Genomic DNA, 27,407 nt, shown 5'->3' with positions numbered 1-27,407 from the left:
TCACAAAGTTTACTGGGTAGGCCGGGCAGGTGGCCCACAAGGGATGTGTGGCATCAGGGCAGAAGGCCCCCCCGCGTCGGTGGGTGGCCGGGGAAGTAACACCGAGGATCTGCCAGTGGGCCAGGATGCAGGGGCAGGCCACTTCTGAGACGCAGAATGACAGGAAGGGCTGATCAGGATGCGGCGTGGGAGGCGGCGGTGAAGTCAGTGAGGGTGGGTGTGCAAGCCGGGGCTGTGTGGACCCCTCGCAGGGGTGGGCATGGTAGGGGCTCCTGCCCACTTCAGCTCTCCCTGGCCTGCAGCCATTGGACCCTCTCTTGGCACAGCTGGATCCTTCCGGTCCTGCAGATCTTCGCTGGAATGTCCCTTCCGTGTCATCCAAGCCACAGTAGCCGCCGCCGCCGCCAGTTGCTGTCCATCCCCTGTGTTTTCATTTCTTCCTCACCGGTCGGTCCCCTCCTGGAAGGTCACTTCCAAGGAGTGAGCCCTGCCTGTCGTGGTCACAGCTGAGTCCTGGCTCGCGGTGGGGCGCGGAAGAGTTAACGCTCACCTGCGGCTGCCCTTTGACTTCCGCCTCCCAGCGGAGCGCGTGGCCGGCCGGGACGTCTGGATGGGGCCCTCCGCTGCGCCGTTGCCCCTTTAAACGCTGGACCCAGGCGCACGCGCAGTAGGGCGTTCGGGCGCGCAGGCGCAGTGGGGCGGTGGATGTTTACGGCGGCGGAGGTCGGGGCTGCGTAGTGGGAGGCGGACTGGCGAGGGGCGCCAGAAGAGCTGCAGGTGCGGCCCAGCGGCCGATTCCGCGGGCCCGCCGAGCCAGGAGGTACTGAGCCGCCGCCGCCGCCGCCGCCGCCGCCCTCGGCCCGGCCTGCAGCGGGGTATGGGGGGCGGTGCGGCCCCTCGGCCCCCTCCCCCTCTCTCCCTCCTCTCCACCCCTCCCCTTCCCGTGGTCCCGGGCTCCCGGACCCTCCCCCAGGGCCGCCCTCTCTTCTCCCCGTTTTCCTGTCCTCTTCCGCTGTCCTCTCGTTCCCCACCCCCAAGCATAAACACCCCTCCGCGTCCCAGGCGTCTCCCGTCGCCCCTCCCCCCTCCCCGGGGGTCCGCCCTCCAGCGTTCCGGGGGTTCCCGAGGTCTCTCCAGGTGCGCATTGCTTACACCCCTTGGGTTGACTTAACTCTCCAGACGCGTAGCTCGTCCCTGACTTACTAAGTAGGAAACATTTGCAATTAGCACGGCAAGTGGAGAGTTACCAAGGTTTGAAACAGGTTGTACCTTTTCCGAAGGTGACAGAGTCTGTTAAGGAAGTATTGGCCCTTCAAGCCTTGGGGACTTAGCTTCAGGCAAGACCTGAAAGACGCCTTCCGTTGGGAAAGGAGAGCTCGCCGGGCTTTGGTTCGTGTGTTTTGTTTGTGTTTGCGAGGGCCTGTGTCTCCCGAGTTGATGTTTGCACATCAGAGAAGTCCTTTATTTCCCCCCTTTGCTCAATGTGCTTGTCAACGTTTTCTTCGTTCTTTTTGACCAAGGAGGGGCTGAAGTAAACAACTGCATTCTCAGTGTTGGGTAGGACGGCAGGTCCCTGTATAAACAAGTCCGAACTTGTGGCTCTGCTGGGGGGAAATAGAGCCATACGCTAGGGTGGGAGGGGCCCTTGGAGATGGTGGGTTTCGGCCCCTGAGACCAGCGCCTGGGCCCCCTCCCTGCTTGTACTTGGCGCGGGACATCCCTGGCGGGGAGAGACTCCTCGTTCTGACAACGTGTCAATGTTTTCAGTTCCAGTTTTAGAAAGCATTTTTTTGTGTGTTTAGTAGAAATTATCTCCATCCAACACGTGTTCCACTGGCCTGGCTTTTATCAGGCTCATTCACGTATAGTGTGTATATGGCAGCCTTTCGAGTACTTGGGGGAAAAAAATCCCTCTGCATTCCTTGTAAGAGTTTTGGTTTTCAAAATGAAAGAAGTCTCCATTTCTTCCATTATTCCTGCGGCAGGAGGTGTGGTTTTGGTTCCTTCTCCCCAGCTCATCTTCCAGCTGAATTACTTTGTCCATGTTGCCCTTAATAAGTAGCCTGATAAACCCAGCGTCGACTTGAATCTTGGCCCCGGGTATCAGAGCTGCATGCTCCGTTAGCCTGGCCACTGTCACAGCCTCCTCGATTGTCCACCTGAGACCTTCCGATGCCTGGTCCTGCTCCAGATGGCTGAGCGCTGTCTCCTCCCTGTGCCCTTACGGCTGGTTTTGGAAGAAGCAGCATTAGAGTAAGGCTTTCTTGTTGGGTGGTGCCCGGTTACTGCGGAGCGGTGAATTCAGGGTTGCAAAGTATAGTCGAGTGCAGCATCCGAAAAATGACTTGCCATTACTTTGAAAAATTGAATTTGAGTGGCTTGTAGGTCCAGATTTGGTTTGGCAAGGACATCTCTTAACCTGTTGCTGGTGTTTTTGGTGGCGTTAGGACTGATCACATTCGTGGTCAGTAATAAGCAGTGATTGTTTCCAGTGTGAGGGAGTGTTAGATTGCCAGGGAAAGTTAATAGTAAATATCAGATCCTACAGGTTATCACGTGCAGCCTACCAGTGGCAGCAGATAGGGTTACCACGTAGTTATTTCGTCTGTCATTTTGGGTAGAGATTACCAGTGTGTTCATTGGTAAAGAATTTTGCTCCCTTGAGGATTTTTTAAAGCTGTATTTGGTGTGGGGTAAAGAACATAGGCCCGGGGTTGAATGGCAGCCCTGTCCTTTCGCACTGGTGTGTGACCACGAGAATAACTTCTCAGTCCCAATATGCCTAATAATGTCGTAAAGCCAAAATGAGGTCGTGACGGGCAGGTGGTGCCTATAAAAAGGTTGTAGTTAGTTGCTAGTTTTACTAAAAACCTAGCCTTTGCACGTGGAATAAACTTTCAAAGTGAGGCAAAGTTGAAAATAAGGGATAAATACTTAATAGACAATGAAACATACCCAACATATACTCCATGTTTGCTTTCTGAGGATAGAACATTATACTTTGCGGGCTTCTGGGTGAAGAGGTGGCTTTCAGGTCCGTCCTGGAGGATGTGTGGGTGCCAGACATTTCCCTAAAGCAAGCAAACATGACCCAACTTTTTACTGGTGACCCCAATTTTAAGATGACTGTCCAAGACTAGGGCTATAGGCCTTAGCCTCAGAACTAAGTGGCTCACCCAGGATTAAACTTGACCTCATTAGCACTTTATCCCATCTGGCTAAGTTAACTGGCCGTGGAGTGTAACCAGGAAGGGCTCTGAAACAATTTAGAGTGGGGGTGAGAATCTAATAATTGGAAGATCCTAGTGATTTGGAAGTCTAATATTCAGCTCTAAAGTCTTTAATTTATTTTATATATTTTTATTTTTTAAATTAAATAAAATTTTTTTATTTTTGGCTGTGTTGGGTCTTCGTTGCTGCACGTGGGCTTTCTCTAGTTGCGGCGAGTGGGGGCTACTCTTCGTTGTGGTGCACGGGCTTCTCATTGCGGTGGCTTCTCTTGTTGTGGAGCGTGGGCCCTAGGGCGCGCGGGCTTCAGTAGTTGCAGCAAATGGGCTCAGTAGTTGTGGCTCGCAGGCTCGGTAGTTGCTTAGTTGCTCTGCGTCATGTGGGATCTTCCCGGCTCAGGGGTCGAACCCACGTCCCCTGCGTTGGCAGGCGGATTCTTAATCACTGCGCCACCAGGGAAGTCTTCAGCTTTAAAATCTTGACGATGAAGATGAACTGTTCCAGCCATAACATAGAAGAGCGTTTGTATTAAAAGTCCCACCTTTCACACATTTTGTGTCCTTGTGAGAAGCTGAAGATTAGTCTGTGTGGTCGGTGGCTTTCATTCCTGGGGAAATCTCTCCCACCACAACTGCCAGTTTTGTGTGTGGGGTGTGTGTGTTTGGAACTCTTAGTTGTGGCATGCGGACTCTTAGTTGTGGCATGTATGTGGGATCCAGTTCCCCGACCAGGGATCAAACCCGGGCCCCCTGCGTTGGGAGCGCAGAGTCTTACCCGCTGGACCACCGGGAAGTCAGTGCTGTTTTCTTTTTTCCCAGCAATTTGTATCAGATGTTTTGTAAACATTACCATTTTATTTGAAGTAAAAGTCCCTAGGGTAAGTATAAAATTGGAGTTGTTTAGGAAGAGTAAAACCTCTACATTTTCGCTGTGAACTAGAGGAGGGTACGCGGTGTTCTGGTAGCCGGCTCAGAGGGGAGCACGTGCTGTTGCTTTGTCTTCTTGAAGGCGGTTGGGAGGAGAGCGGAAATGTACTTTCCGTTGTTGACGAGCTGGAAAGGTTGTGTAGTAGGTATTGATACTTCGAGGAGTTGAGGGGGTTCTAGTAGCAGCTTCTCTTGCTCCTAAGCTGTAGCCTTGAGACGGGTGCTGTGTTCGTCACAGTGAGGTGTGTGTCACAGTATGTTTCGTGGGGAAGAGGGTTTTGTGGGTGTTGTTTTTGCCTGAAGTTTGTACATCAGAACGTCCAGATCGGAGCTTGAATGGACTGCTTGACTTGGTGTTTATGTGCATGTGGGATGTGGAGTTGCTGGATAAAATATAAGACAGCAGGTAAATTTGAATTTCAAATGAACAATGAATAACTTTTTATTATTTGTTGACCTGAATTAAAAAAAAATTTTTTTTTTTGCTTTTGAAGAGTTATGTACATAAAAAGGATCTACAGCACTTGAAATATTCAAAGAGGTTGATATTAGAATGATTTTCTAGTAGACATATCTGCTCTCTTTTTATGTTTACATTCAATGATTTTTCCATATGTGGATATATACCTGTTAAGATAGATACATATTCGGGATTTCCCTGGTGGTCCAGTGGTAAAGAATCTGCCTTACAATACAAGGGACGCAGGTTTGATCCCTGGTCGGGGAACTAAGATGCCACATGCAGCGGGGCAACTAAGCCCGGCACCATAACCACTGAGCTCGTGTGCCTCAACTAGAGAGCCTGAGTGCTGCAAACTACAGAGCCCACGTGCCCTGGAGCCTGCGCGCCACAACTAGAGAGAGAAAACCCACATGCCACAACTAGAGAGAAGCCCGCATGCCGCAATGAAAGAGCCCACATGCCGCAACTAAGACCCGACCAAGGAAAAAAAAAAAAAAAAAAGAGATCGGTGTATATTCAAGATGATTTTAATCCTAAATGCTTGACCTTCTAGAATGATGACTTTTAGTAAAGTTTTGAATTCATACTTTAATGATGTTTTTAAGTCGTCAGCTATGTTTTAGATATTGCATGTTCATCTGTATTCAGTCCATACTATAAATTACAAACTCATTTTTGGATGGATATAATTGAATTTCAAATTTAACTTTTTTTTTTTTTGAATCTGGCATTCTTGGGAGTGGAGGAGGGTAAGGTGGGAGGGGTGGGTGATGACTAAATATATTCCATCTGTATTACTTTCAGAATTCAGAATCTGAAATTGGTATGTGTTTAGAACTTCTATTGCTCCGCTCTAACCTTTAGTATGAATTGCCCTTTTAAAAATCGTAAAGCGGCAGCTTTCCGTAAGCGCGGTCCCGAAGATGGGAGGTGCGGTGAGTGCTGGTGAAGACAACGATGAGCTGATAGACCATCTGAAGGCGGCGCAGTACATCCGCTCCGAGCTGGTGGAGCAGGCCTTCCGAGCTGTTGACCGCGCCGACTATTACCTCGAGGAGTTTAAGGAGAACGCGTACAAGGACTTGGCGTGGAAGCACGGTAACATCCACCTCTCCGCTCCGTGCATCTACTCGGAGGTGATGGAGGCCCTGGACCTGCAGCCTGGCCTTTCCTTCCTGAACCTGGGCAGCGGCACCGGCTACCTCAGCTCCATGGTGGGGCTCATCCTCGGTGAGTCTGGCTCTGTCCCACGTAGGAGGGAGAGCCTGCCGGCAGCGTGTCCTTTTGTGGAGACCGAGTTGTAACTGCCCTCGGCCTTCCAGGCCGTCGTGGTGTGCACACAGCCCCTGGGTGGGGGGTGATTGTATTAATCGAGAAATCGCCATAAGGAACAGAAGCGTCCTTCTGAAGCTTTCCTGTCCCCCCAGCCTGCACCTCCAACATCTGATCGGCACACCCTCCTTTTGGACAACGGAGGACCTAGACATTGTATAAATCTGGACCGTATGGTCATTTCTCGATTAATACAGTCACTCAGCCTGCCCTGTCATGGTCTCTAAACTGGGAATAGTTAACTTTAAAGTCCCCTGGAAGTTAAAGTTCTTCCAAGCAGTTTTTGTTTTTGTTGTTTTAATACTAAAAAAGTTAATACTTGTAAGTTGTTTATTTTTAAATATATTCCAGGGATGGGAAGGATTTCACAAGTTATCTCATTTGAAGCCATTTAGCCTGTTTTCCCAGGTTTGCTAAATATCAAAGCTTTCGGCTTAAGTATCTTAACATCGTTACCGGGTCAGTGTAAGATTCCGAATATTGGCGATTTCAAGTAATAACGGCTTTAAAGTCATGTTTAAATCATTAGTGGTCCATCACAATATTGTTTCTTTGCGGTTGATACAGGCACTTAAGAAAATCTTAGCAGTAACAGTTGCTTTTTGTGGATATGGAATGAAACTTTTGGTTTCTTTATAAGTTCATATACTTTAGAATTTGCTGAAGTTTTGAGATTCTGATCATCTGACTTTAGGCTATAAATTGCTACCCTCAGATTATTAAATGTGAATTATTTTTTTTTTAAGCTAAATGCTTTTTGAACTTAACTTGGATTGAAACTGCTTTGCAAAGGGAGCCAGGGTTATTCATCATTCTGGAATTAGTGAATTGTAATTCCCTCTGTTGGAGCTGAAAAATTGGAGGAGCTAAGGATAAGGTGGTCAGGTTATCAAACTGGTTAGATTAGAAATGCTGTTGAAAAGAACTGAAATGCTCAGGAAAAGGTGACTTAAAGTAAACCTCAGCTGACCTGCTGCACTTGATGTTGTGTAGAAGTTACAAAGAAATGGCTTACAATTGATGTTGCTGTTTGTCTTTTCTGAGTCCCCTCTTTCTTGGGAATCTCACTAGTTATTAGGGGAGGAGAGTTCTGAAGGAAGGAAAGCTGTGTTTTCGGCTGCAGTGGACACTGCGTGGTGCTTTGATGTATTTGAAGGAGGTAACTTGAGAGTTTGCATTCACGGGTAGCCATCTTGGATCTGCAGGGAGAAAGCTGCGCGCACTGCACCGTTTTCACTGTCTGGATGCTGTGTGTCCTGGGCCTCCCTGTCTGGTTCATTCAGCCGTGACGGTGCTTTGTGCAGATCACGGCAGAGGTGAAAACCTTGCTGGCCTCCCAGTGCCTGCAGATGTGAGGCTTGAAGTGTTTCATTTGACTTAGGGGTTCTTATTCTCTGACCGCAGCCCTTCTGCCACATTCCTGTGCTCATTCTGTGGCTCCACCCCTTTGCTGAGGGCGCTCCCTTCTTGAGGTCCCAGTTGGTGGTGGGGAGGACGCAGCACTTGTCAGCTTAACCTGAAAGTGTCGTGTGATGTCGTGTGATGCTCTGCTTGGGGGGCCTTGTGGGACTAGTTTCAGTGTTGTGTCTTTGGTGCCACCATCTTGACCACCCCCTGTACTCCCTCCGCTTTTAGTTCTCTTTTTATTGGGGTGGGTCAGGGGATATGTGTTTTTAGTCTGGTGTGAAGCTTCTTGGGAATAGGAGGTGTGTCCTCAATAAGTGCCTAACAAAGGTGAGGGGCTGATGAGAACGTGATGAGAGGGGGAAAAAAGGCAAGTTTTCTTGGTCTCTGGCAAGTGACCAAGAGAGCAGTGGGGATGGAAACGGAATAATGTGGATGTGATATAAACACTGGAAATGTGACTTCTCAAGTAGGCTGTGGTTTTTCTTTTTATAACTATGTTTATTCTTTTTTTAATGATATTTTATTTATTTATTTTATTTATTTTTGGCAGCGTTGGGTTATTTATTTATTTATTTAATTTTTATTTATTCTTGCTGCGCACGGCTTTCTCTAGTTGCAGTGAGCGAGGGCTACTCTTTGTTGCGGTGTGCAGACTTCTCATTGCGGTGGCTTATCTTGTTGCAGAGTGTGGACTCTAGGTGAGTGGACTTCAGTAGGTGTGGCACGTGGGCTAAGTAGTTGTGGCTCGCGAGCTTTAGAGCACAGGCTCAGTAGTTGTGGCGCACGGGCTTAGTTGCTCTGCGGTATGTGGGATCTTCCTGGACCAGGGCTCGAACCCGTGTCCCCTGCATTGGCAGGCGGATTCTTAACGACTGAGCCACCAAGGATGCCCGTAGGCTGTGTTTTGATGAGAGAATGTTACAGCAGCAGCTCTGTACGTGACAGGTGTTGAGAAAGGAGAGCGCGTGAGTCATCCAGCAGAGGCAGGGAGGCCTGGGCCTGGGGCCAGGCTGCTGCACCAGGAAGGGGCCAGATGAACCAAGTGGCAGAGTGCAAAGCTGTGGGCGCACAGAGGGTTGCATTTACCAGGATTTCTGTTGGACTGTAGGGCTGAATGCTGCACTGTGACTTTATATGTATGTCTTTTATTTATTTTTTTATAAGATGTTTTTGATGTGGACCATTTTTAAAGTCTTTATTGAACTTGTTACAGAATTGCTTCTGTTTTATGTTTTGGTTTCTTGGCCCCGAGGCGTGTGGGATCTTAGCTCCCCAACTAGGAATCGAACCCGCACCCCCTGCATTGGAAGGCAAAGTCTTAACCACTGGACCACCAGGGAAGTCCCTGTATGTCTTTTAAATAAAGCCCTATGTGCCCTGTTCATTTTCACATGCAGATTTTTTAAAATTGAGGTATAACTTACCCGTAGCAAAGTAACAAGTGTGAAGCGTGGAACTTGGTGAGTTTTTACATCCACCTCCATGTAAGCATCACCCAGAACAAGATGCAGAGTAGAGTCTGTGCCCCAGAGGTCCTCATGGCCACCGCCCCATAGCAGGACCCCACCCCTCCAGAAGGGGGAAGATGCTCACCTCCATCACACAGATGAGCGTTACCTGTTTTGACGTTCATACAAATGTTTTTATTTTAATTTAATTCAATTTAATTTATTTTTTAATTTCTTTTTTGCATTTTTAAAAAAATTTATTTTTGGCTGCATTGCGTCTTCGCCACTGCGCGAGGGCCCTCTCCAGCTGCGGCGAGCGGGGGCCGCTCCTCGTTGCGGTGCGCGGGCCTCTCACTGCGGTGGCCTGTCCTGCTGCGGAGCACGGGCTCCAGGCGCGCGGGCCCCAGCAGTTGCGGCAGGCGAGCTCAGCACCCGTGGCTCGCGGGCTCCAGAGCGCAGGCTCAGCAGCCGTGGCACATGGGCCCAGCTGCTCCGCGGCATGTGGGAATCCTCCCGGACCAGGGCTCGAACCCGTGTCCCCTGCACTGGCAGGCGGACTCCCAACCACTGTGCCACCAGGGAAGCCCTATTTTTATTTTTTATTTAAAAAAATTTTTTGGCTGTATTGGGTCTTCGTTGCTGCACGTGGCTTTCTCTAGTTGTGGTGAGCGGGGGCTACTCTTCATTGCGGTGCGTGGGCTTCTCATTGCGGTGGCTTCTCTTGTTGCAGAGTACGGGCTCTAGGCGCATGGGCTTCAGTAGTTGTGGCACGTGGGCTCAGTAGTTGTGGCTTGCGGGCTCTAGAGCGCAGGCTCAGCAGCTGTGGCACACGGGCTTAGTTGCTCTGCGACACATGGGATCTTCCCGGACCAGGGCTCGAACCTGTGTCCCCTGTGTTGGCAGGCGGATTCTTAACCACTGCGCCACCAGGGAAGTCCGACCTTCATACAAATGGATTCTTACAACACAGAGATTTAACGAAGCTGTTTGTGTCAATAGTTCTCACCGAGATTTAACCCAGAGGCGTTTGTAGGTGGAGGAAGCGCTTTCATCAAGTGGGCTCCTAACTTTTCTCACAGCTTTATTTCCAGTTACTGATAAATTTCTTTTGATTGAAAAAGTTTCATTTTGATTTTGGAATTATAGTTTTATTTTAATGATGATTAAAACCTATTTTGTGAGAATTAAACACCACATCTGAGTGTTTGGGGAGACCTTTGATGGAAAACAGGCCTGTGTCCACTTTCATTTGCAAATACATGCTTCTTCTTTAATTCATTAGTGGCACTTTGAACTCTTGGTTACAGGCCTTGGCTTTTTTACATTTTCAAATGATTCCGTAGAAGTTTGAGGACAGGGAGATCCAGGCTTTAGGAAGCTGTGGGAAAGAGTATTGGTGATGTGGTGAGCAGAGGCCAGCCTGCATATTTAAATATTGGGCTGGGTGATTTAGGCCCAATAACGTGTATTTCTGTAATTATACATGCCAAATCAAATGTGTTGTAGTCTATGAAACAGAAATAAAGAATAGGGGTTCTCGCCCTAATTCTACATGTTTTCTTATCCTGAAACCTTTTAGGTCCTTTTGGTGTGAACCACGGGGTGGAACTCCATTCAGATGTGACAGAGTATGCGAAGCAGAAGCTGGACTTTTTCATCAGGACAAGTGACAGCTTCGACAAGTAAGATCAAATCTGTCTGTGGTTCTGGGTGTCAGTTATAACTTAAACTTTGGATTAAATGGAAAGAAATCAGTTTATTACTCTTCGTGTTCCGGGAAACATGATTAAACTGTGGCAGGAGAGTCAGGGATATGTGTGTATCTGTTCTAATTATTCTTAAAATATTTTGTGTTCTTAAGGGCCTTACGTTTTTTATTTATTTATTAATTTTTATTTTCTTTACAAATTTATTTATTTATGGCTGCGTTGGGTCTTCGTTGCTGTGCACAGGCTTTCTCTAGTTGCGGTGAGCAGGGGCTACTCTTCGTTGCGGTGTGCGGGCTTCTCACTGTGGTGGCTTCTCTTGTTGTGGAGCACGGGCTCTAGGCGCACGGCTTCAGAAGGTGTGGCATGTGGGCTCAGAAGTTGTGACACGCTGGCTCAGTAGTTGTGGCACATGGGCTTTAGGGCGCAGGCTCAGTAGTTGTGGTGCACGGGCTTAGTTGCTCCGCGGCATGTGAGATCTTCCCAGACCAGGGCTCGAACACGTGTCCCCTGCGTTGGCAGATGGATTCTTAACCACTGTGCCACCAGGGCAGTCCAAGTTTTTTAATTATGATACCTGAAGGTAATTTCTCACCAGTATAAGAGAACAAATAGAATGTTCATTTTTCCCAATTTTCGTGTTTCCAGTAGAGACAACATTTTATCACCTACTTGTTTGCAAAATGGAATTGTTGCATTTGTCTTTATTTTTTTATTTTAAATTTATTTATTTATTTTGGCTGTGCAGGCTTTCTAGTTGTGGCGTGCGGGCTTCTCTAGTTGTGGTGCATGGGCTTAGTTGCAGTATGTGGGACCTTAGTTCCCTGACCAGGGATCAAACCCGGGTCCCCTGCGTTGGGAGCACGGAATCTTAACCACTGGACCACCAGGGAAGTCCCACATTTGTCTTTAAATGGCACCATGTAGCTAGCTCTTGCATTTTAAAACAAAGCGTTACAGTTCTTATTTTAGGGATTAAAATTTTTAGAAAAACCAAATATAATTTTCCCTCTTTTTACTCGGTTAGTAGATCTTGAATAAGATAATAAAATAAGATAATAAAAATAGCCAGTAGTGATGCTTGGAGCTTGGGTGATTTAAGCTTGGATTGCGCCTATGATATTGACTTTCACAATATTTGGTTTGGAATTTCTAGGGTTCTGCTTATTACTAGCGTAATTCTTCCTGAAGTCTGGGGTCCAGCTTCTGCCTCTGATCTTGCTATGTTGCTGTGGGATTGTGCAATGAAAACATACCCGTGTTTAGTGTAGATTTACTATGTAGGCTTGTTCTGATGTGATATATTTAGTTGTGGAAAACATTGTTTGCTTCAGGTTTGACTTCTGCGAGCCCTCCTTCGTCACTGGCAATTGCCTGGAGATCTCTCCAGGCTGCTCTCAGTATGACCGGGTGTACTGCGGGGCAGGCGTGCAGAAGCAGCACGAGGGGTACATGAAGAGCCTCCTCAAAGTCGGGGGCGTCCTGGTCATGCCGCTGGAAGAGAAGGTCAGGTCCCCACGTAACCCACGGTTTTGCACACTTAGCTGCCTGCCAGCGTCGGTTCCGGGGGTCTGACGTGCACTTTCCTTCGTAACTCTTGTAACAATGCCCTCCATTTCACTGAGGAGGAGACAGGCCGCAGAGGCAGCCAAGGCGGGGCAGGTCCTGACTCAGGCGGGCATCCCAGAGCCTGCACTGCAAGGCTGACCTGCCGCCCTCTCTCTCCTCCCTCCTCGTCTTTTCTGTCCTCTCCCCCTCCTCCCCCCGCCCCCCCTTAGCTATTCTTTTATGCTTTTTCTAGTATTGGAATTACAGTACACATAAAAAAATATTAGAGTAATTCTATTTCGGTAGCTAGTCTAATTGTTAAATTCCATGGTGGCGGGTACTGTACAGAATCCCTTGCTGAGTGGGAATCTTGTCCAGGTCTACTTGGCTATGCATGTTTCTGTATGTTTTAGATACTGTGTTTCATTGGGAAAACAGATTGCCATAAATGAGCAACCTATCCGTCCCAAACAACTAGGAAAAACAGAAATGACAAATGTTAGGAGATTGTGCGTTTTGGTGAAATTTTCTTCAGTTTTAAAATATTAGCATTCAATTCATTTTGTTTGAAAAGTAATTATTTATTTTAGAAAATCCAGAAGATGTGAACATTAAGAAAAGCTATTCACAGTCCCTAATGACTGTTAGCGTGTGATTCTTGCAGCCCTCTCCTCTTAGTTTGTATCCTTTCAAAAAGGTTATTGTACACTAAGGTGTTTTACTTAACAGAGTTTGTGAATATGATTTTAAGTTACTTAATATTCCACATCATCGTTTTTTAGTGCTTATGTGGTAGCCGGCTGAACCATTGACCAGTTAATTATCTGGCTCCTATAATCAGACATTAGGTTGTATGTCGTTTTTATTGTTATTTACTGTTATGTAAAGACGGTAGTGAACGTCCTTAATAAAAAAAAAAAATACTCTTCAATATTTCAGTTTGTATCTGCAAAAGATAAGGGCTCTGTGTTTTAAAACTTCATAACAAAACCGTTATCAACCTAAAAAAGTTAATGGTAATTCCTTAATATCTTGAAACGTCCAGCTAGCGTTCAGGTTTTCCTGATTGTCTCAAAACCAGGCTGAACAGCTTACTTGAATGGGACCCCATTTAGGGCTGTGCCCTGCACTTGGTGGATTATCTCTTCGGTGTTGTTAATCTCCAAGTTTTCCTTCTTTCTTGCAATTTATTTGTTGAAGCAATCAGGCCATTTGCCTTCGAGAGGTTCCTGCTGCTGTTCAGTGGGGGCGAGATGATCTCTTTCCAGTTCCCACCCTCCAGAAACCACAGCCAGGGACTCCGTCTAGGCTGAAGCATCACAGCTGGTTGTGAGGGTCTCTAACGACTTGTACTTGAGAATCGCCCCATCTCCTTACGTTTCCCCCGCCACACGGACTTTTTCTGTAGAGTCCAAGAAGGTTGCCTCATCGGAATCCCCACATTCCTTCTCTGATTGTTTCCTCTTGTCACCCGTTAACTTCTTTCCCTGTTAGATATATTTTCTGTACTAGAAGCTTGAGTATATTTGCAAGAATATCATTAAGTTATGTGTAATTCTTGCCACATCGCATTATGGGCACATTGCAGGCCCGTATTGTCAGGGTTTTTCATTATTAGTGTCTGTGTTTTTTCAGGTTGTGTATAGGAATGATTATATTTAAATCGACACTACCAGTAGTCAGACCTTTTGAATCTTCTCGTTTTGTCTTTGGGATAGTTGACTAAGATAACTCGGACGGGTCCTTCCGCCTGGGAAACCAAAAAGATTCTGGCTGTGTCTTTTGCTCCACTCATCCAGCCCTGCCAGTCGGAGTCAGGAGAATCAAGACTTGTCCAGTTACGTGAGTATGAAGATCCTTGCTTACTGTTTAGATCTTTTCACCGTCGTTAGAATTTGAAGAGAAATAAAATTCATAAGAAACCTTTTAATGTTAAAGAACACTTTTCCACCCATTGAAGCCTTTAAAGTTTTACAAGTGATGTTTAAAAAGTCACTCAAAAAATTATAGTCTACGTTTAGCCTATTTTGGGTTATTTTAGGATGTTTGTGCTTGCTATTCAAGGATGAAAAGGAACCCCTAGAAAGAAAGAGAAGGGAAGAGAAGCGTGAGCAGAGGCACACTGGCCGTGAGCTGGACGTCGCTGGTGTGCGGGGCACGTATGCCGGGGACGTCCGGGTTAGGGTTAGGGTTAGGGTCAGGGTCAGGGTCAGGGTCAGGGTCAGGGTCAGGGTTAGGATTAGCAGCGTTTGGCTGCCCTGTGTTATTTGAAGCCACGGGATGGATGTCAAACCAAGGACTAATAGGCGTAAGCGGAGAGGAGCTCGCCAGAGTGGGGGTCGTGGGAACGTGAGGTGGGCAGGTGGGTTAGACCCGAGTTTATCATGTAGGTGGTAGAGTCCGTCCCATGTTTTAAATAGAAGATGTGGGGACTTCCCTGGTGGCGCAGTGGTTAAGAATCCACCTGCCAATGCAGAGGACACAGGTTCGAGCCCTGGCCCGGGAAGATCCCACATGCCGCGGAGCAACTAAGCCCGTGCGCCACAACTACTGAGCCTGCGCTCTAGAGCCCTCGAGCCACAACTACGGAGCCCATGTGCCACAACTACTGAAGCCCACGCACCTAGAGCCCGCGATGAGAATCCTGAGCACTGCAATGAAGAGTAGCCTCCGCTCGCCGCAACTAGAGAAAGCCCGCGCGCAGCAACGAAGACCCAACGCAGCCAAAAAATAAAAAACAACCCCCCCCCCCCGCTCAAAAAACTCTAAATAGAAGATGTGGCACCTCTGTATTCTGGATTTCCTGGTGGTCAGGGGAGGGTGAATTTGTCAAATGTGTGCTCCCTGAAAATCCCACCGGAATGGGTAGGCAGGCACTGCCCGTGGGTGGGGAGGGCACCGCCTTCCAGAGCCCCTGCAGAGTTTCAGAAGGTGAGGTCACAGGTGGGATCTATGACAAGTGTGTTGATCATGCCTGGGTAAGAATCATGAAGATGTGGAGGGTACCCCGAGATGTGGGTTTTGAGGCTTCAGAGCAAACGTGGCACAGTGAACAATGTCGATGCTATTTAGGGCTCCTGAAGGGAACTTGTGATCTTGTCTCCCGGACCAGAGGTTCTTAGACGAGTAGAGTCACGTTGATGAGGGCAGTGCACACGGAGGCCGTGAGGATGTGGTCGTGTGCTGCACAGGGGATGGGGTCAGCTCTCGGATGGACGGGTGAGTGACCAGACTGCAGGCTGAGCTGGTCAAGAGGCCGCTGGGATTTTCTGGGCAAGAGATAAAGACTGAAGCTAAGACATGGGGCTCTACAGTGGCAGGGGCTCAGGAGGCGTGTAGGGCCTGTCTGAGGGAGGAGGTGGGCCTGAGGTGGCTGGCATGTTATGGAGGCGGGTCTGCAGGAGGCCCTGACCCCAGCAGGACTGGGTTAGAACCTGGGGAGCCTTTGGCTGCCCTGTGTTATTTGAAGCCCACGGGATGGATGTCAAACCAAGGACTAATAGGATAAGCGGAGAGGAGCTCGCCGGGCTGGGTGGAAGAGGAGGAGGCCAGGGGATGAGGCGGCCCCCACCGATGGCACCTCAGGGTGAGCTGGAGAGGCCAGAGCTGGCCCTTGGGAGGTCTGAGAAGGGGGCAACAGCAAGTGGAGTGGCGGGGGAGGAGTGCTGCCACCACCTCCTGCTCGGCCGTGTCGGGGTGTCAGGGCCGCGCGAGTGCAGTGTCCTGACAAAGGGGAGGAGGGTGCTGCGAGCCGGGGGCGCCTCCAGGGCATTGGGCGCTGAGCAGGTTCTGCTCGGGCCTCTGTGATTCTGGTAAGAGATGTGGGCAACAGAGGAGCCCTCCGGATAGTTTGGGTTGTTACTTTTTGGAGAAGTTAGGTTCAGGGGGGTAAGAAGTGGTGCTGACTTTCAGTGTCATGCATTTAAACACATGGCCCCTAGTGATTCTCTTCCCCTCCGAAGAGCCCTTATATTGCCATGTGTGTATTGCCTACACATTTGCCTAAATTGAGCTTTAATTACCAGATTTTATTTTTCCTTGATGTGCTTTGGGACTTTTGTTCTTAAAAATGTTTTGGAACTGCTTTTTCTCTACTTTAATAAAAAAGGAACAAATTCTTAAATTTCTGAAATACTGTGAAAATATAAAAACAGATAAAAGAATTGTAGAGCCATGTGGTCACTGTATTTTTACTGGATGAGACAATGCATCACTGAACACGGCAAATAGGGAAATGAAGCCGGTTGTCAAAGAACCAAACGCTGTAACCCTGGTTCTTATTCTTCCATTGATTGATTAGCCAAGCAGTACTGCTTCCTTTTCTTATCTGATTTAAAGGTCAGTGCATTTGAAAATATCTTTGGAAAAATACCATATGAATGCAAATTAGAGTATAATTAACATTTGCCTACAGCACTGTCCTATTCTTGTAATGTGTTTGTAAATACGCCAGTAAATGAAAATGTGGTTAGAATTTTCTCAGGTGTCTAGACCTTGTGGTGTCACGAGGGTGAGGCTGACGGTCTCGCTGTCTGCACAGCACCCCTGGCGGTTCGCAGCCTCCAGGACCTGGCGCGCATTGCCATCCGGGGCACCATTAAGAAGGTCATCCACCAGGAAGCTGTGAACAAAAACGGGAACGGACTGAAGAACACTCCCAGGTTTAAACGGAGGAGAGTTCACCGCCGCCGAATGGAAACGATTGTCTTTTTGGACAAAGAGGTGTTTGCCAGTCAGATCTCCAACCCCTCCGATGACACCAGCTGCAGAGACCTGGAAGACGAGCGGCAAGAAGAAGAGGTGACAACCCCGCCGGACACCAAGCCTGAGCCCCCGGTGAACTTCCTGCGTGAGAAGGTCCTGAGCCTCCCTCTGCCAGATCCCCTGAAGTACTACCTGCTTTATTACAGAGAAAAGTAAGTCTGTGGTCCAGGGGAGGAGGTCAAGCCTTCCTGGAGGGCTGCCCGCAGCAGGTGCACTGGAGAAGGAAGGGGCTCCCGCTCTGCATCTCGTCTTCTCGTCTGTCCTTGACTGTCCTGTAGAGTTTTCATCCAGTCATCTGATTTCTGTAAACACAGTCTGACAAACATAAGGTGCAAGGGGGGAATGTCTCAAAAGGGCGAGAGTCTCCTGGAGGAGGGGTTGACTTCACACTCTCAGGAAATGCTGAGGTCTACACGTGGAGGTGGCCTGGAGACCGTTTCTTACACAAGGTACACGTGTCTGCATCAGAAAGGAAAACTGAAGTTGAAATTAACCTGTGTTTCTTATAAAAGGTGAGACAAAAAGCACAAGGCGCTAAGTGTATAAAATCTTTTCTGAGTGGGACATGCCTATGTGCAAGTTTGAATTTTACGGTATCAGCCTCTTAATTACTGGCATTGAGTAATTAAAGATTTATTAAAAGATTAATTTAAAAGATTTAACTAAATCTTTTAGTTATTTGGAACGTGGATACTTGATTGAAAAGCCCTCTCTTATTTTAAGTAAATTAATTACATCTTATGTGAGTTGTCAATTGTAATTTTAAAAAACAAAAATTGTGATGGGGAGAGGAATGAACGTATCAGATTGCCAGGTGTCTTTGTGGAATTGCAAAAGAATTCCAAGGAATTTTTTTCTGACACCTTTTGTTACCTTTAAAATAACCCACATTGAGTAATCCCCTCAAAGAAAGTCCTGAAGAATGAAACAAGTGTTGTGTGTAAGTAATGAGCTACATTACTTTTGCCCCAGAGACGGAGAGTACTGTTGACTTAACTTTAAATACAGTCAACGGTGTCTAAGGCTCAGTCCTCAGAGCAGGTGGGAAGTACTGGCTGCAGGAAATGGATTGGGGACGATGTAGACGGCCTGTGGGTTGGTTTTTTGTTTTTTTTTTTCAGTTGGCTGTTTTTCTGTAATCACATAACAGTACTGATTCATAGATTTTATCTTTTATAATTCTGGAGAAAAATGTTTGTTAGTTTTGTAATTTTTCCTAAGAACAAACGCGTGTTTGGTACATTGCACTCAAGTTTGACTTGTGGAATCCATCTTCTCCAGCGCTGTGTGTTGAGAGCTTCCTGTCTTATCAAGTCGTGGGTCTAGAAGAAGAGGCCGTCCTTTTAGTTAGGTGGCAGGATGTTTCCAAGTGACACTGCTTCTTCCAAAACATTGGTTCTTTTCAGACTTTTCAGTTTTAACCAAAGGCTAGTATAAAATGTTAACACTAAACCCCAAATCAGAGTGCTGATGGAGGATTAGTCATCCAGATTTTATGATTAATTTGATCTCTCAGCCTCTCAGGTGTTGCTGGATTTCAGCGTCTTTGTGGTTTTACCAGCTTCGCGGAGTCCTGGTTATTTTGTTTTGCCATTTATGCTTTTTTAAAGTAACTGAGTCATTTTATCACAGAACACTGTGTGCACACATAGCCGGGAAGGCGGGTGTATTGCCCTAAATTGGTACAGTTAAACTGTTGCAGAGAAGGGTTTCTTCATAGTTGTGTTTACCTGCCTTTAACTGAACGTCAAGCCTCATTGTCTCAGAGAGAAAAGCACGAGTCACGTTTACTTGCTAAGACTTCAGTTTGCAGATCTTGTTGACGTCATTCTAATTGATTTGTAGAGACCTCTGCAACACATGGACATTTTTGGACATGATATATGAAATATTTTATATTAGGTGGCTTGACTAAATTTTTTTCTGTAATTGTATATGGATTTCCTTTTTTTTTCAACCACATTTGCCTTTATGCTAGATTGTAAAAAGTCTTTATGAGGCATAAGACATGTTTTCCCCTATATATGTTAAACCTTTCCTAACATTTTGTATTTACATGTTGGTTTGTGACTTTTAAACCAGAATTTGGTTACAAGATATATATAGATAGATATTGAATATAATATATGTGAAATAATTTGGTATTGATCTAATAAACATAAAGGAGAATCATCAGTGAGTTTCCCTGTGTGTCAGCACCTTTCTCCAGAGTCAGTCTGAGACACTACTTTCTGTTTTCAAACAGATGAATTATATATATAGTCTGTGTTGTCTGCAAGCTCTATATTGTAAACCACATTCTAGACAGTGGCTGACTCTTACGTTTTGATTAGTCTGTATTTTTATATGTGACTTTCGTCTTGAAAGTAGTACAGCCATAGACATGTGCAAAACAAATAACAAATTTATAAATATTAAGTATATAATGTAGAAATCAGCTGTGTATTTAAAAATATTTTTGCCCATCTGGAACTTTCAGGGGATTAATGCAAGAAATATGAAACAAAGGTTTTAATGAACTGATATACAACAGATACCAGTAAAGGTACCAATAAAGGTACCAATAAAGGTACCAATAAAGGTAGTTACGACGCTTTAGCCTTCTTGGCATTGCTTCTGTTTCCTGTGTGGAATTAAAATTCTTGGCTACATTTTGTTTTCAAAAACGTTTTAAGATAAACTTTAAAAAATTAGAATCAGGGCTTCCCTGGTGGCGCAGTGGTTGAGAGTCCGCCTGCCGATGCAGGTGACACGGGTTCGTGCCCTGGTCCGGGAAGATCCCACATGCCGCGGAGCGGCTGGGCCCGTGAGCCATGGCCGCTGAGCCTGCGCGTCTGGAGCCTGTGCTCCGCAACGGGAGAGGCCACAACAGTGAGAGGCCCACGTACCGCAAAAAAAAAAAAAAAAATTAGAATCCTGTGCTTTCTTTCACCGTTTGCATTATTGCTGAAGTCTGTACCATTCTAGCACACCTAGGGGAGGCGTGATATGTGATTAAACACAGGAAGTTGGAATAGACGGAGTGGCTACATGAGAGCATAGGCGTCTGGAGAGAGTCTGGTTAGTTTTTTGGCACGATTTCCCCCTATCGTCAAAATGTTAAGTAAAAGATATTGGGTAATGGCATCATATCTTGTGGGGCAGCAGGGGGCGAGGATGAGGGTTCAGGGTTGGCGTTGGGGTCAGGCCAGGGCCAGGGTCAGGATTTAGTGTCAGGGTCAGAGGGTCGTGGTCCAGACTTAAAAGTATTGAGGTGCTATTGTAAATGAGCTTTTTTTTTCTTTTTCATTGAAAATTCCAGTTTTTCCTAAACACCGTTGCTGATTGTTTTAATCCATCTGGGCTGCTATAACAAAACACCAGTTGGGTATTTTAGTTGGCTTATAAACAATAAAAGTGTATTTCTCACAGTTCTGGAGCTGGAAGTCTGAGATCAGGGCACCAGCACGGTTGGGTGAGGGCCCGTTCTGGCGGCAGAGTATATGACAGACAGCCCGTGCTGCTTTTACTTCAACAGGCCGTTTTTCTGTAAGCACATTAAAGCACAGTTTGGGGTGGTGAGAGCAAAGCCAGGAGGCCGCTGCAGTCAGCAGCCCTGAGTGAGTGGTGGGAGGTGTGTGGCGGGCTCCGCAGGGACGCTTGTCTTCCCACTGCGAGCACAGAGCCCTTGTTTTCTGGACTTTGTCACATGGTTAATCCTAACTGTCTCTGGGAGTTATTTCAGCAGGATGTGTTTTATAGAAGCTTCCCTGCCTTAAGGCTTAGGGACTCATGGTGTTTGGAACCAGGCTTATTTGTCATGCAGCAAGCCAAATGCTTAGATGCCGAGGTTGCAAGGCAGCCAAGTGATGATATCAAATCCACCTCCCCAGAGGCAAGGGGCTTGAGATACTTATGGGATAAGGAAGCAAGGTGGTCTTAGGTGTGGGGAAAGGAGATTGGAGGTAGGGAACAGGTGAGGCATGAGTGTATCTGAGTTACCTGCTTCTTCATGCAACTTCAAGGGATTGGAGTAGGGTTCAAATTTTTATTCTGTTCTGATACGAGCCTATAGTTAAGGGTTAAAGGTGGTGTAGGATCATGGTCAGGTCAGAGGTTACGGTTAGGGAGTAGTGTATGGTTCAGAGTTAGAGGGTCAGGATTAAGGATTGAAATTCAGGCTCAGGGACTTGCCTGGTGGCGCAGTGGTTGAGGGTCCACCTGCCAATGCAGGGGACACGGGTTCGAACCCTGGGCCGGGAAGATCCCACGTGCCACGGAGCAACTAAGCCCGTGCGCCACAACTACTGAGCCTGCACTCTAGAGCCCACAAGCCACAACTGCTGAGCCCACGTGCCGCAACTACTGAAGCCTGCGTGCTCCAGGGCCCACGTGTCACAACTACTAAGCCTGCATGCTGCGACTACTGAAGTCCGCGCGCCTGGAGGCCATGCTCCGCAATGAGAGAAGCCACTGCGATGAAAGCCTGTGCACCGCAACGAAGAGCAGCCCCCGCTCGCTGCAACTAGAGAAAGCCTACGTGCAGCAATGCAGACCCAACGCAGTCATAAATAATAAAAAAATAAAAGACTTGTACATTTCATTAAAAACATTCAGGCTCAGTGCTCAGGGTGAGAAGATAGGGTCAGGGTCAGAGCTAGAGGCTTAGGGACAGTATTAGAAGGTCCATTAAGAGGATGAGGTTTTGAGGGATCAGAGTTAAAGGATTTAGGTTAGAGGTTCAGGGTTAGAGGGTTAGGCTAGCTGTAGGTTGGCTCCCCTGCACCTGGAGATATGGGACCCATGGAGTGGGGACCAGGCAGTACGACTGCAGTGGGGCTCCATTTGCTGGCACATCCTCACCAGGTGTCTCTCAGCGCCAGGAGTGTCCAGCCTTAGGGCACTAGCCAGCTCTGGGTCTACATCATGTGACTCCAGGTTGGGTCACCGCTGCTGAAAGAATTTACTAAGAATTTCTCTCTCTTTCTCTTTGTAATTTATCATTTTTATATAGTAGATTATAGCTGATTTACAATGCTGTGTCCCTTTCTGGTGTACGTCCACTTGATTCACATAAAGAGAAACATCTACATATTTTTTTCCATATTCTTAGCAGTCTTACGTATTCTCTTCCGGAGATTTCAATGTGTTGAGTTCTATGTGCTATACGCTAGGTCCTTGTCGATTACCTATATTGTCCATGAAGGGTATGTATGCTAATTTCAGCCTCCTGGTCTATCCCTCCCTCCACCCCTTTCCTAGCCACAGTTGTGTTTTCTAAATGTGTGTCGCTGTTTGTGTTTTGTAAGTTTGTTCATTTGTATCCATGTTTAGATGCCACCTATAAGTTAGGGTTAGGGTTAGGGTTGTTAGGGTTAGGGTAGGGTTAGGGTTAGGGTTAGGGTCAGGGTCAGGGTCAGGGTCCGGTGTGTATGGTGTGCTGAGTCTAGTGCTTTGAGCTTTAGAGTAAGCCTTGTTGATTGCCTATTTGGCCTATGGAACGGTATCTGTGCTCATTTTAAACTCCTGGTTTATGCCTCACCTCAACCGACCTTTGCACTCTAGCAGTCATAAGTATGTTTTCTAAATGTGTGATTCTGTGTCTCTTGACATTTAGTTCGTGTATAGCAATTTTGATATTCCACCTATAACTGATACCTGAGGATAAGTCTCTTTTTTCTGTCTGACTTATGTCACTTAGAATGATCGTACCTAAGTACACCCGAGTTGTTGCAACTGGACTTATTTCACTGATTTCATGGCTGAGTAGTATTCCATTGTACATAAGTATCACATCTTCTTTATCCATGTTTTCCTTCCAGGGAGATTATGGTTGTATCCAAGTCGAGGCTCTTGTAAACAGACCAGCACTAAACGTTGTGGTGCCTGTGTCCTGTCGAGTTTTGGTGTTCCCAAGATACACGCTCGTGAGTGGAAGGGCCGTATGCTCTGTAGCTTTGTTTCTTAGATGTTTTGGGCAATAAACTACACTTCTCCAGAGTGCCGTTGGCAATTGACCGTCCCACAATCAGCGTAAAAAGGCTCGCTTTTCTCCACGCCCTATCCTGCATTTCTGGTTTTTACACTTTGTGAGGATGGCCCTTCGGACTGATGCGAAGTTGTACCTCTTTGTAGTGTTGGTTTGCACCGCGCGCCTGCGTGGTTGGCCAAAAAGGGCGTACGCGGTTTTCCTGAATATATTCAGGAAAAACGCGTACGCCCTTTTTGGCCAACGGCATTGTTGAAGAAGTTCTGCCCCTTTCCATGTGCTTTCGAGGCGAGACCAGTGTCCCTCTTGAAATTCCGTTCCTGCAATTCTGCCTTGCTTTCAAGTCCTCTTTCGTGACTTACCTCAAGGCATTTTTCCACGTTAGGGATCGTTTACAGTCCTGCACGATTGTGAATTGCAGTGCCCCTGAGCTCCACTTTTCAACTTGTTTCTTTGGGCACTGGCCACCCTACAGCAGGATTGCTTCAAGCCTTATTCTAGTTCCGAAGGCTAGCTGAGCCTTTCGTCACTTCCTCTTCGGAAATTAGAGTGGCGTGTGCCTGTCCAAACACCTAGGTGTTGTCTCTCATTCTTCCCCACCTTCCAGTTCATCTTGCGGACAAATTCCAAAGTGTGCGAAACAGGATGTTGAAGGTGCTGACTTCCCCTAGCGGGGAGATTATTAGGAAAGAGGCTGGAGGGGGGAACCCGAGCACCAGGAGATGGGGAGATGAGGCGCCTTTTCCATCGTCAGGGTGTCCCATGCATGTTTTAGCTGTACGAAGGGTCCCCTGCACTTGGAGGTTTGGGATCCATGGAATGGGGACCAGGCAGGATTACTCGAAAGGGGCTGCATTTGCTGACTCCTCACCCAGCCTCTCAGCCCCACGAGTGTCCAGCCTTAGGGCCCATGCAGCTGTGGGTCTAGATGTGGTCGATCCAGGTTGCATCACAGCCCCTGAACGAATTTTGTAACGTTTTCTTTCTGTGTCTTTTTTTAAAATTTATTTTTATAATGGGGTGTAGCTGATTTTCCATGCTGTCTTTCTGGCTGCTGCACGTCCACTTGTTTCACTTACAGAGAGACATCCATGAATTCTTTTAAGATTCTTACCAGTCGTATATATTCTTTTCTCGTGACTAGAGTGTGCGGAGTCCAGTTCTTGAGCTATAGAGTAGGTCTTGTCGATTACCTGTTTGGTCTTTGGAACAGTATCTGTGTTAATTTCAACCCTCTGGTTTATGTCTCACCCCACCCCCACTTTTTCTCTTTATCAGCCATAAGTGTGTTTTCTGAATGTGTGACCCTGTTTCTGTTTTGTAATTTAGTTCATGTGTAACCATTTTTAGATTCCACCTATAAGTGATATCTTATGCTGTGTCTTTTTGTGTCTGAATTTTGTCACTTAGAATGATTACTAATTCCTTGTACATAAGTACCATATCTTCTTTATCCATTTTTTCCTTCCAAGGACATTTACATTGTTTCCAAGTCGAGGCTCCTGCAAAAGGGCTGCACTAACAGTTGAAGTGCCTGTGTCCTATGGATTTATGGTTATCCCGAGATATACACCCAGGCGTGGAAGTGCCGTATGCTCTGTAGCTCTATTTTTTTAAATTAATTGTTTTTGCCTGTGTTGGGTCTCTGTTATTGCACGTGGGGTTGCTCTGTTTGCAGGAAGTTGGGGCTACTCTTCGTTGAAGTGCGCGGGCTTCTCATTGCAGTGGCTTCTCTTCTTGCAGAGCACTGGCTTTAGGTGTCAGGCTTCAGTAGTTGTGGCACCCGGGCTCCATAGTTGTGGCTCGCGGGCTCTAGAGCACAGGCTCAGTAGTTGTGGTGCACGGGCTTAGTTGCTCCGCGGCGTGTGTTATCTTTCCTGACTAGGGCTCGACCCCGTGTCCTCTGCCTTGGCAGTTGGATTCTTAATGTCTGCGCCACCAGGAAGTCCTTGTGACTCTGTTTCTTAGAATTTTTAGGAAACATCATACCCTTCTCCAGCGTGGCTGTTAGCAGTTGACATTCCCACCATCAGCGCAGCAGGGTTCCGTTTTCTCCACATCCTCTCCTCCATTTCTGGTTTTTACACTTTGTGAGGTTGGCCATTCTGACTGGGGCAAAGTGACACATCTCTGTAGTGTTGATTTGTATTTCCCGCATGTTTGGTTGGCCACAAAGGTCATATGGGTTTCAGCCTGTACACCCGTTTTGGCCAACTGAATCGTAGGCAGTGTTGAGCAGCTTTCATGTGCTTTAACGGCGAGTCCAATCTACCTCTTGCAATCCGGTTCCTGCAATTCTGCCTTGTTTTCAAGTCCTTTTCAGTTACTTACCCCAAGACATTTTTCTACGATACTTGTCATTTACAACCTTGCCCCTGAGCAACTGTCTTCAACTTGTTTTTGGAACTGGCCACAAGGTGGCAGGATTGCTTCAAGCCCCATTCTGGTTACAGGGGCACCCTGAGCCTTTGGGAAATTCCTCTTCCTTATTGGAAATTAGAGTGGCATGTGCTGTCCAAACACGTAGAGCTTGTTTCTCATTCCTTCCCCCCGTTCCCTTTCATCCTCCCGACAGATTCCAAGCAGTGCACGACCGGCTGTTGAGTGTGCTGACTTCCCCAGGTGGGGAGACTCTAAGGAAAGAGCAGGGAACCCCTCCCCCAGGACATGTGGAGATCAGGTGACTTTTCCAAACTCTTCCCGCCCATCCGGGCCCTCATCCCCCATCCGGACACGGCGGGGTTTCCAGCGGTGCGGGGCTCTGGCGCCGCCCTGCAGGGAGCAGCCCTGCTACCCGCGGCTACAGCGCCGCCTGCTGGTCTCTCCGTCCTCCCACTGGGCACAGTCTTCACCTTCCCCGCTGCCTCGGATGCTCTGTCTCCTCGCTGTCCTGTGATCAGCCCCTCGTCCCCACCGCCATCACCCCCAGCTCCACAGCCCTCCTCCAGCCTCAGGGATGACCCAGGACCCCTCCTGGGCTCCCCGCCTGCCCACCCTTGGTCGGTGTCCTCAGTCCACCTGTGCAGACAGGTGAGGATCCCCTCCAGAGGTTCCCAAACGCTTCACCCCCTACATCCTCCCCGGGGTCGGCCCATGTGCTGTCGGGATGTTCCACCCTCACCAAGCCCCCAAGTACATGGCAAGGGCAGGCATCAGGCCTGCTGCATGCACTGCTGTGCGTCCGTCTCTATACACAGGCATGACACTGCCCAGGGTGCAGGAAAGGCAGCCTTACCTCGGGATGTGGGGAGAGGGGCTGCCCACAGGGTGGATGGCAGCTCTCGGCTCATCAGGCAAGGGCAGCCGGGTTCTCGCTCCTTGGACCCTTTCTCACCCAGCCGGACCGTGACCCGGCTTTGTTCCCACCCCCGTTGTCCCTCCATTGGCCTCGCTCTTGTGAGCAGAGCAGGACAGTGTGGTCTGTGGTCACAGGCTGAGACACACAGACACTGGCTGACCTGCGTGCACCCAGCTGACCCCACGGAACGGGCACTGCACCAGGGCCTGTGCGGTGTGGGTTCGCCTGCCCACAGAGAGGCCGGGCCTCTGTCCTGGCTCCAGAGGTCACCTTGAGTCTGATGGGAGTGTCCGTGCTCCGTGGGCCTCGCTCCAGGCTGGTCTGTGCTGATGGCATGATACACGGTGGGACTTCCTGAGTCCCCCTCGGGGGCTGGAGGCTAAGGTCAGGCACATGGTGGTCCCCACATTGATGTGACAGACCCCTATAAACCCTGCACTTCAGGACTCAGGTGGACTTCCCTGGGCTGCCACAGCCGAGGAGGCTGGACCCTGCTCGTCCCCCTGTCCTCGCTGATTTTAACTTGCATCCTTCACCATAATAAACCCTGAGTATAACAGCTTCAGGGAATTCTGGGAGCAAGAAAAAAGAAGCCGGGGAGGGGGGTGTCTGGGTCCCCAGCTCTGCAGTTGGGGGCAGAAGTCGGTGGGGAGGATCTTGGGGCCCTGGAATCTGAAGGGCTCCCCTACCAGGGGAGGGGTAGGAGACCCCGGGTTGTAGTTAAGCTGAGTCCAAGGCCCTCCTGCGTAGGAGGCTTCCTAGCCCCGGGGATCCTGAAGCGGCCGGCTCCCTCCTCCCCTCCGCCTGCAGGCCTGGTCCCTGCTCTTGAGAGATTCCCTAGGGTGGCGTCCTGGTGCTGGAGGTGCCCCGATGCTGTGGCCTCCTGAGTCTCCAGGGAGGATAACGGGAATGGGGGAAGACCTGTTCACAGAAAGGGAGCTTCTGCCGGAACAGAGCCTGGGTCTGCTGCCCCCGACCCCAGGTGCACTGGGGCAGGAATGTGAGAGCGAGGCTCCCTCCCCTCCCAGGACACACAGGACACATGGACGCTGGTCGCTGGACTCCCACACAGTATTAAAATCTCCCATGCAGGCCTGTTGGGTGAGAGACACTATTTGAAGACTATTAATGGGGGAGGGGGCCCAGGGGGTAAGGCTGATGTGGGGAGACTTGGAAAATCACCCAAGGATGCACTCTCCCTGCAGCGACCCCGCAGGTGAGCCCAGGTGGAGGTGGACCCATCAAGTCAGAGCCCACATCCTGGGTCTTTGGAGGACAAATAGCCAAGCACCCCCAGTCCTTGCCTTCACCTGCTGCAG

At 48.2% G+C, this 27,407-nt stretch overlaps 1 protein-coding gene across 9 annotated transcripts; it reads left to right on the top strand.

Annotated features, from left to right (window-relative positions):
* Positions 1 to 704: 704 nt before the first annotated feature.
* On the top strand, positions 705 to 26,631 carry PCMTD2 (protein-L-isoaspartate (D-aspartate) O-methyltransferase domain containing 2). Of its 9 annotated transcripts, none has more exons than XM_029220624.1 (6): positions 705 to 820; positions 5,511 to 5,847; positions 10,384 to 10,486; positions 11,845 to 12,016; positions 13,777 to 13,900; positions 16,599 to 19,367. In XM_029220624.1, the coding sequence occupies exons 2-6, from the start codon at positions 5,541 to 5,543 to the stop codon at positions 16,976 to 16,978; spliced, it is 1,086 nt and encodes a 361-aa protein (XP_029076457.1). In that variant the 5' UTR covers positions 705 to 820; positions 5,511 to 5,540; the 3' UTR covers positions 16,979 to 19,367. The 9 variants fall into 9 exon arrangements, with proteins under 9 accessions (XP_029076457.1, XP_029076460.1, XP_029076466.1 ...); XM_029220627.1 differs by lacking the exon at positions 705 to 820 and adding an exon at positions 881 to 1,137; XM_029220633.1 differs by lacking the exon at positions 705 to 820 and adding an exon at positions 25,366 to 26,631 and having other exon boundaries at positions 1,150 to 5,847; positions 16,599 to 16,974.
* The last annotated feature ends 776 nt before the right edge of the window (positions 26,632 to 27,407 follow it).

Source organism: Monodon monoceros, unplaced genomic scaffold, assembly GCF_005190385.1.
Source record: "Monodon monoceros isolate NGI ecotype Baffin Bay Population unplaced genomic scaffold, NGI_Narwhal_1 Super_Scaffold_13, whole genome shotgun sequence".
NCBI classification, from domain to species: Eukaryota; Metazoa; Chordata; class Mammalia; order Artiodactyla; family Monodontidae; genus Monodon; species Monodon monoceros.
Note: the sequence above shows the minus strand (reverse complement) of the source record. Positions and strands in the feature narration are given on the sequence as shown.